This window comes from Garra rufa, chromosome 5 (assembly GCF_049309525.1).
Source record: "Garra rufa chromosome 5, GarRuf1.0, whole genome shotgun sequence".
NCBI lineage: Eukaryota > Metazoa > Chordata > Actinopteri > Cypriniformes > Cyprinidae > Garra > Garra rufa.
In genome coordinates this window covers 50,361,639-50,372,061 of record NC_133365.1, presented here as the reverse complement: position 1 = coordinate 50,372,061, position 10,423 = coordinate 50,361,639, and the positions used below count along the sequence as shown (strand labels likewise).

General features: G+C 35.9%; 1 protein-coding gene across 1 annotated transcript in view; it reads left to right on the top strand.

The window, feature by feature from the left end:
• Positions 1-493: 493 nt before the first annotated feature.
• The window catches only part of osmr (oncostatin M receptor), a 10,733-nt gene continuing 803 nt past the window's right edge, over positions 494-10,423 (top strand). Inside the window, exons 1-7 of the mRNA XM_073840126.1 lie at positions 494-566; positions 681-832; positions 920-1,070; positions 6,441-6,704; positions 8,297-8,426; positions 9,349-9,543; positions 9,695-9,827. Of these exons, the coding sequence (XP_073696227.1) occupies positions 494-566; positions 681-832; positions 920-1,070; positions 6,441-6,704; positions 8,297-8,426; positions 9,349-9,543; positions 9,695-9,827 (1,098 nt within the window). The remainder of the gene's footprint in view (positions 567-680; positions 833-919; positions 1,071-6,440; positions 6,705-8,296; positions 8,427-9,348; positions 9,544-9,694; positions 9,828-10,423) is intronic.

The following is a 10,423-nucleotide window of genomic DNA, read 5'->3' as shown; positions in this document are numbered from 1 at the left end:
AAAAAAAATACAAAAATGTTGAAATGTATAGGTTAGGGTTCGGGACAGCCACCTCCCAATTGAAAGTACCCAATAAACAATGATTTTATATATATTAGGCTTACTTATATCTTAAATATTATTGTGGGTTTTAATAGATAGTAGACAAATCTTAGTAAACATCTAGGATTTGAATACTTAAATGTTTTTTTAATGTGTTCTTTGGTTGTGATTGCATTGCATAGTTTTATTCAACTTTGTAACCATGTATGGTTTATCATCATTGTACCTTTCTGTACCTTCCACAGTGATATAGCAGCATATAACACCGAAGAACATTCATCACTTTCACTTCATTACTCACAGGCAATAAATCTAGTTCTGGAGGTAGTTCTACTTTAACCTCAAACGGAAGGCAGCGGGAGGAGGAGAACTTTAACGGTTGATGGAGTAACACCTCCTAAACTTTGACAGAAGCTCAGAGCAAATGCTGAGAGAGTTTACATCTACCAAAATGGCTTTCCATTGGACACATATGCTTACAGTTTTCATCCTGCTTGAAAATCTTAAAGGCTGGAATTCTTCAGGTCAGATATAAATCAGAATACATTTAGCCTAAGCTCAAATTCATTGTTCACACTTTACAATATTACTAATGGTAACTTGTACAGCTTCACAACATCTAAATCATTTGACCACAGATGCTGTCACTGTGCCGGACATTATTAAGCTTCAGGCTTTGGACATGTGGAGACTGGAGATGGAGTGGACGATGAATCAGAATGAAGAACAGAGAAATCAAACGTATGAGATACAAGTTGGACGAACAGAAAACATGGATGTTGTCGACAGCGTGCGTGAAACACATCATTCCTCAGCTCCTATCACATTATCATCTTATGTCTGAGTTTTGTGCTAACTCTTTACGGTGTGTCCACAGATGAATGTAAGCAGAGGATCACTGGAAGCAGTTCACACACTGGTTTGGACATCACAGCTCCCGCTGAACTGTGTCGATCACTCTGTTAGAATAAGACTCATCTCTGATGCTTCACCATTCAGCTCTTGGAGTTCATGGAAAACCGTCTATGGTAGGACACTTTAGGTTCATTTCAAAAGTGCATGAACAAGATGGAAGATCTCCATATAGGGGTTCAAATGTTGAAGACCATATTGAAAAAATGGGATTCATAATCTAGTTTAACCCTGTGTGTGTGTGTGTGTGTGTGTGTGTGTGTGTGTGTGTGTGTGTGTGTTTGTTATCCCCGCCTTGGTATTTGAACGATCTGTCACCGAAGCCAACTTTTTTCCCGGAAACAACGCATTTCACGTATCAGGAGGTAGAGACTGTTTTAAATAATCTCCCTAATAATAAAGCAACTGGTAAAGATGGCGTGACATATGAGACTTTTAAAAATATGCAGTCCTGTCAGATTTTAACAACTATCTTTAATGTCTGTTTGGAAAATAAGAGAATACCTGACTCATGGAAAGGAGCATTGATTTATCGTATTCCGAAAAAAGACAATATCCCTGATGATCCATCAACATGGAGGGATATATCCCTCCTTCCTACCATCTATAAAGTGTTCATGAAATGCATACTGGCCAGAGTGCTTCCATGGTTGGTGGAGGCTGACATCTTATCCACCAAGCAAAAGGCATATGTTAAAAGGCAAGGTATGAATGAACATGTATTTTGCCTTAAAACAGGGATAGATGACTTTAAGCACGAGTCATGTAGACTGTATTCGGTCTTCCTGGACTTTAGAGATGCTTTTGGAATTTTACCTCACAATGTCATGATCAGATCATTGGAGGAAATACAGCTACCTCAACTGTTCATTGATATAGTGAAAGATGTATATAGAGGCTCCTTTATTGAAGTAATCTGCGGAAAACAACTCACTCACTCAATATCACTTCAGATAGGTATTAAAACTGGCTGCCCTTGGAGTGCAATTAATTTTATAATTGCTATTAACCAATGGTTAAAGTGGATGTGTCAATGTGCTCCCCTCGGTGTTATATCTCCTATTCCAGTACAGGGCTATGCAGATGATGTCCAGATGGCCTCCAGAGAAGAGGGTGTAATTAAAAACATGCTGGCCCGAACGGATGCTTTTCTGGAATGGTCAGGCCTGGAGATTAAGGATACAAAATGTGCTGTTCTGTATGAGAGGAGGAGTGGAGGGAACAGGTGGTACCGCTCAAAATCTGACAGGTGTCCAGTGTTTACTGTAGCAGCAAAACCTATACGGGTATATTCCCTTCATGAGACATACACCTATCTTGGACACAAAATTAATATTGCAGGAGAATGGAAAGAGCAAGTAAACATCATTTTATCAGAGTTCACATCTAAGTTGAACTTGATTGACATATGTCCATTGCCACTGACTATGAAGCTGGAGGCTATTAGACAGGTGGCACTGTCTAAAGTACAACATCTTTTCTCCAATGTTCACATTCAACAGAAAGTGCTGGATGAAATGAATAACAAAACCGTGAGCTTAGTGCGAAAGTGGTTTGGACTTAATGCACACAGTACCCGTGATATTATTTTTCATCCCCAATGGGAAGGAGGGTTGGGTGCACCAAATGTGACATGGATCTATACCAGCATGCGGATCTCCCATCTTCTGAATATGCTGAATAGCGACGACAAAGATGTAAGGGAATTGGCTCGATCGTCCCTCTTTTTGGATCTAAGGAAGCGCAAGGTCCCACTGGCCGGAGAGTCAGAACCCCACTTCCTTGGTTTCAAAAGAAAACCCAGCGGGAAACTTGACAGTCACTCTGCTGGTTTTGGTGTCTGGTCGGATTGGCCGGACCTGAACGATCTCTGTGTTCGAACTGGAGTATCATTGGAGTGGGTGCGGTCTGACTCTGAGATCATGGGAGTTTCAGAGGATGTTATTACTGACCCCCGGACTTATGTCAAGGCAATAGCCACATACGGTGGTTATAGTTACTCGTTGACATCTGAAAGTGCCCGGCGAACTCTCTTGGATCTACAGCAACATTACTAAAAACAGCACTGGACTGGACTGAAACTTCAGGGAAAACTTGCATGCCTTCCTTCTGCTGATCATTCTGTTTCACACTCATTTCTTAAGAATACTGCACTTAGCGAAGACATTATTATTTTTACAGTTAAGGCTAGATTACAAGTTCTTCCTACTAGACTTAACCTTTCTATCTGGTATCCTACAACTCAGGTTCCTTATTGTTTGCATCACACTACAGAACAGATCACTGAAACATTGCCACATATCTTGAATGGCTGCCATGCTTACAAGGGAATGTACATAGCGCGCCATGATAGAATAGTGGATCTTATAGTGAAAGATGTGTTAAAGTATCTACCATCTTCAGTGAAAACATATAAACATTCTTGTGTAAAAGCATCTATGTTTGAGTGTTTTAATAGTAATTCCGAAATATTTTCACATTTGTCTGCAAATACACCAGATGTTGTTGTGATAAATGAGGAGCGTAGAGAGGTGCATGTTTTGGAGGTTGCATGTACTTTTGACTCTAGTATGGAGGAAGCTTTTATGACCAAAGTCATTAAATATCAACCACTCTTAAATACTATTCTTGAGATAGGTTATCGATGTCGTCTGTTTGTCTTCATATTTGGCAGTTTAGGACATGCACATAGGCTGGTTGTAAGAGGGCTTCAACAACTTGGGATGCCCAAAAAGAGAGCTAAACGGCTAGCAAAGTTTTGTTCCTTGTCTGCTATTATAGGTAGTCACCAGATATGGCGGAGACGATGTTATTTATACCCATAATAACAAGGGGGTATGCTTAATGTTGTAAAGAACTGATGCATGACATTGTGCCACGTTTTTTCTGTACATGTATTTAATTGCATCTGTATTATTTATGTCCCTGTAAACGATTTCCTTTAAGTGGATTTAAATAAATGGGTAAAATGTGTGTGTGTGTGTGTGTGTGTGTGTGTGTGTGTGTGTGTGTGTGTGTGTGTGTGTGTGTGTACTGGTATTCATCACGTTGTGGGGACCAAATGTCCCCACAAGGATAGGAATACCAGTAAATTTTGACCTTGTGGGGACATTTGTCAGGTCCCCATGAGGAAACAGGCTTATAAATCATACACAATGAGTTTTTTTGATGAAGTAAAAGTGTGCACAATCTCCTGTGAGGGCTAGGTTTAGGTGTAGGGTAGGTGTAGGGTGATAGAAAATACGGTTTGTACAGTATAAAAACCATTACGCCTATGGAATGTCCCCATAAAACATGTAAACCAGTGTGTGTGTGTGTGTGTGTGTGTGTGTGTGTGTGTGTGTGTGTGTGTAACAAAATCTTGAGATAATCATTCAGAGAAAAGATTTATTTCGATCTAAAGAGTTGTTTTTACTGAAATGTGTGTTCATTGATTATGTATTGGTTTTGATTAGATATATTTTGCTATATACAAATTTCCTTGAAAATTTTAACCAGGTTTTATCCTACTAAAGATACTACTGTAATTGTGGGTCGCTGATCAGTAAATAAAACTGTATCATTGATACAGTAAGATGCACAAGTTCTTGCGGGCACAAACCTACTGAGACATTCACACATTTATGTTTTCACATTTTTCAGATTTTTAGAAAAATGCAAAACAGAAAATTGAGACTTTAGGACCCCACTGTAGAGACGCTACCAGTCAAAAGTTTTTGAACAGTAAGATTTTCATGTTTTTTTTAAAGAAGTCTCTTCTGCTCACCAAGCCTACATTTATTTGACCCAAAGTACAGCCATAACAGTAAAATTGTGAAATATTTTTCCTATTTAAAATAACCGTTTTCTATTTGAATATATTTTAAAATGTAATTTATTCCTGTGATCAAAGCTACATTTTCAGCATCATTACTCCAGTCTTCAGTGTCACATGATTCTTCAGAAATCACTCTAATATGCTGATTCGCTGCTCAAACACATTTATTATTATTGTTATTAATATTTAAAAAAGGTGAGTAGACTTTTCTCTAGATTCTTTGATGAATAGAAAAATCTAAAGATCAGCATTTATCTGAAATAAAAAGCTTTTGTAACATGTCAGTATATTTTTTGGGGGAAAGAAATGATAGAAATTAATACTTTTATTTAGCAAGGATTTTTCAAATTGATCAAAAGTGATGATAAAGACAATAATAATGTTACAAAAGCTGAAAAAAAAATCTACTCAGCTGTGTTAAACATAATCATAGTAATAAATGTTTTTGAGCAGCAAATCAGAATATTAGAATGATTTCTGAAGGATCATGTGTTTGGAGTAATGATGCTAAAATTCAGCTTTGAAATCACAGCGGGAATAACTTACATTTTAAAATATATTCAAATAGAAAAGTTATTTTAAATAGTAAAAATATTAAATTTTTTTACTGTTTTTGCTGTACTTTGGGTCAAATAAATGCAGGCTTGGTGAGCCTGGGCCACCAGACTTCTTTAAAAAAAAAAAAAAAAACATTAAAATCTTACTGTTTACTTTTGACTGGAAGTGTATATTTCTTAATTCGCACACACTCAGGTCTTCAGACAGTGTGTATGTATATGTATATATATATATATATATATATATATATATATATATATGTTCCAGTATATATATAAAAAAAATAAACTTCATAATTATAACTTGTCATGATCATAATTTAAGACACTTTGACATAAACTTTGACATGAAGTTCCCCTTTTTACCCATGACTGTCCTGACTTAAAATACGTCTGTTGTGTGCCTCTCAACTGTCACTGATGAGTGTGCACTTCTGAGAGCATGTTGGTCAACCATCCTTAGCAGCTAAACAACACCAGGCCAATTTGGGCTAGTAAATGACCACCCAAAACACAGCAACAGCATAGAAATCATGTTTAAAAAAAAAACTATAACAATCAGATAGCAACACCCTGACAACCAACCACATCACACTAGCATAAAGAGTCAAACACCATTGTTTAAATGTTCGAAGTGGTTAATGGTTCCATAAACATATTTGTGACCCTGGACCACAAAACCAGTCTTAAGTCGCTGGGGTATATTTGTAGCAATAGCCAAAAATTGTATGGGTCAAAATTATTGATTTTTGCCAAAAATCATTAGGAAATTCTGTAAAGATCATGTTCCATGAAGATTTTTTGTAAAATTCCTACTATAAATATATCAAAGTGTATTTTTTGATTAGTAATATGCATTGTTTAGAACTTAATTTGGACAACTTTAAAGGTGATTTTCTCAGTATTTTGATTTTTTGCACCCTCAGATTCCAGATATTCAAATAGATGTATCTCGGCCAAATATTGTCCTATCCTAACAAACAATATATCAATAGAAAGCTTATTTATTGAGCGGTCATGATGTATATATCTCAATTTTGTAAAAATTAACCTTATGACTGGTTTTGTGGTCCAGGCTCACATTTATTCATATTAACTCATTTTCTTTGTAGGGGAAACGAACTTGGCTCACGATGAAATCAGGTTTCCAGAGGAGCAGGTGCTACGGGAGGGATCCACGGTAATGTTCTGCTGCATTTATCCCACAGAGACACACATCACCTCTATGTACTTTGGCAACGTTGCCTATGAAGTCATCAACATAAGTTCACGGGTCAAAGCCATTCGAGTGGTAAACATCAAAGTCACATATTCATACGGTGTCAACTTCTTCTGCAACAATACCAGCATTGATAAGGCAATCAACTATGTCACCTGTAAGTATTAGAGTCCCATGTTTCAACACAATTCATTCTTCTTTTATTGCATTATAATAATATCATTTCAGAATTTTAATGAATCAAAATGTACTATAAAATATGTGACCCTGGACCACAAAACCAGTCATAAGGTTAAATTTTACAAAACTGAGAAGTATACTTCATATGAAAGCTCCATAAATAAGCTTTCTGTTGATGTATGGTTTGTTAGGATAGGACAATATTTGTCCGAGATACATCTATTTGAAAATCTGGAATCTGAGGGTGCAAAAAAATCTAAATACTGAGAAAATCACCTTTAAAGTTGTCCAAATTAAGTTCTTAACAATGCATATTACTAATCAAAAATTACATTTTGATATGTTTACACTAGGAATTTTACAAAAAATCTTCATGGAACATGATCTTTACTTAATATCCTAATGATTTTTGGCATAAAAGGAAAAATCTATAATTTTGACCCATACAATGTATTTTTGGCTATTGCTACAACATACCCCAGCGACTTAAGACTGGTTTTGTGGTCCAGGGTCACATATGTAAGTGAAATGAATGATTTAGATCATTGTAAGTCAAAATAAAGAACCAGCATCTTCTCAACACCACTGCACCGCAAAAATAAATAAATAAAATAATCATAGTGGGTTTTCTTTTTAAAAAAGGTTTTAGAAATAAAATAAGGTGACCATACGTCCTCTTTTTGGACTTAAAAAAATGCGTCTGGCCAGGATTCCTAAATCGCTCAGAATGTCCAGGATTTGGCTTTTGCTTTGTAGAGTCGGCGTTTTTGAATTAAAGCCTTGTGTGGTATTGTTTTCTTAATCTGGCTCCCACAAATAAATATATTTTAAGGACCGAAATAAAAATTCTTGGCTGAAGCTGAACAAAAATAAACATTGGACCGAAGGCTGATTACCGAACACAGTGTTTCGTGTTTTTCCCAATGTATTTTGTCCAAAATTTTTTTTTTACAAAACAACAGTTTAAAATAATAACTTTTTTTTTTTTTTTTACTATTTACACTGAACATTTTTAGCGTAGACATTCTAGCAGACACCTACCAACAAAGAACAATTTAACCTAAAATTAATAAGTTAGTAAAATTATATTTTTTTGGCCATTTTTAAGACCCCATTCTTGAATCAGGCATGTTTTTTTAATTAATAAAAAAATAAAAGCAGCCTTAGCAAAGGAGAATGTTATAATAAATGTATTAATAGAGCTGTTATGACTTACTTTTTTATTTAGGATGGCCACTGTGATAGGAAGCTTATGATCAATTTGCATAACGGTGACTGTGAAATATGTAGTTTTGATCTAAAAATATTGGGCCATATTTTAGTTAAATAAAGAAGATGTAGGATGGGGGTGGGGGTCCTAGTTTTGATATGAAAATATTAATATTTCAAATCAAAACTAGGACCCCAATCCCCTTCTACATCTTCTTTATTTAACTAAAATATGGTCACCCTAAATAAAGTATCGAATACAAGGAAAACATGCAGTGGCAATCCATTCTAAACGGTTTCTTCTAAGCATGATGGGAGATTTCTGCTAAGAGATATCAATTTCTGCTTAACCTTGTTCAGTTCCTCCTGAGAAACCATTAGATTTTAGATGTGAGACTGAAGACATGAGACAAGCCAGCTGCTCGTGGAAAATACGCAGAGCTCCAAACCTAAAACGTAACCAGAAAAGGAAGTACACATTACTAATCAGGTTAGTTTGATTTGAGGCTTGTCTAAATGCACACTTGCAGCCTTTGCACTTAACTCTTTGTCTACTTACATAACGTATTTCCTGTATTTGGTGTACAAGTGGCAGTGAAGGCCACCAGTGTGTGTTAAACTTATCATGACCTGATGGGACACTTATATTATTGTTTTATTTTACCTTTGGCTTTGTTTGACTTTTCAATGCTTTGCATTTTAAAATAACCCTCCATATGTTTAGTAGTCTCTACTATTTAAGATTTCTGAGACATCTGAGATTTCAACAAAAAAATCTCACAATTTATTTCCAGAAAATGATGTATGATAGGATACGCTTATCCTTGAATACCAATCCAATGTGTGGATTTAGTGTGCCATAAGGGCATTGTGCTTTTAAGACCTATAGGGCAGTCTTATGCACTTACTTCCTGTTGCATGCATGCAATCTCAGGTGGCTAAGACCAAAAGTACATTTGGCATTTTTACAGATCTATCACACCTTAGAGCATAATCAATGTATCTGAAACACCTGCCTATGAACATGCAAATGAGACAAATCTGAAAAGAGATTTACTACTAAAATACCACAAGACATTCATTAATATTCATTCATGAATATTAATCACTGTTCTTAAAGGGATAGTCCACCCAAAATGACAACTCTGACATCATTTACTCACCCTCATAATGTTCGAAACTGGTGCTTTTTTCTGTAGAAGAAATTGTGAAGAACTTCTGGGGTCCAAAAAACACAAGACTTTTATTTTTAAGGACAGATATTTTCAAAATAGCTTCTTTTTGGTTCATAACAAGGTCACAGTGGTTTGTTTAACAATACTTTTAACTTTTTCAGCAGAGTCAAATTCACACTTGCTTTAGATTTGACTTATTACGAGTTGAATATAATGGCATTTTCTCCTTTTGTTCAGTGACTCCAAGTCTGTCCACTGTGAAGTGAAGAGCACACATCCTGCACCCTGCAAATTTGATGTTATCCAACAGCAGATCACATACAATATCACTTTACTTGTGACAAACAGTTTGGGGCAAGAGAGTGAGACCTACATATTCAATATCACAGACAGAGGTGAATCATTTTATGTGAAGATTAAATTCATAGCAGTGTTGAAAGATCATGCATTTTAGTATTGTGGAATATTAAAGATCTGGGACAGTTCATAAACAAAAGGTTGTATCTCAGGGGGATGATAATATAGGAAATAATTGTGTGGTGAATAAATAATAACTAATCCATTTCATTCAATCTCATCTCAGTTTTCCAGTCCCTAAGCACCTTGAAGTGACTGCAGGTGCGTTTGATTCATTGGTGATCTTACAGCTGAATGGGAATTTCAGCGGATTTCTGTTGATTTGCCAGATTGAACTTGAACCCGGAGGGATAAAACAGGTAATGCATCACATTAAAGAAAGTTCACACATAACAAAAATTTGCTGAAAATGTGCCAAAGATGCAGATGAGGTTGTTTCTTGATGAGAATAGATTTGGAGAAATGTAGCATTACATCACTTGTTTACCAATGGATCCTCTGCAGTGAATGGGTGCCGTCAGAATGAGTCCAAACTGCTGATAAAATAATTACAATAATTCACAAGTGATCCAGTCCAGTTCATCAATTAACATCTTGTCAAGTGAAAAGCTGTTTGTTTGCAATAAACAAATCCCTCATTAGGAAGTTTTAACTGTTGTTTGCTGATAAAATATAAGCCATCTATAATAGTGCTTTCTCCAGTGAAATCTGAATCAGAGAAATATGCACAGATCAAGCACAGTCACACAGCTCAAAACAGCTTTAAACAAATATATATGTAAATTTAGATAGGAGAAGACAACAGGAGATTAACTTTTTCACTGGAGGAAGCGTTATTATGGATTATGGACTGGTATTTTGGCCAGAAGCAACCGTTTTAGGCATCTTAATGATGGATTTGTTTCTTACAAACACAGATTTGGATGTTAATTGATGGACTGAAGTTGTGTGGATT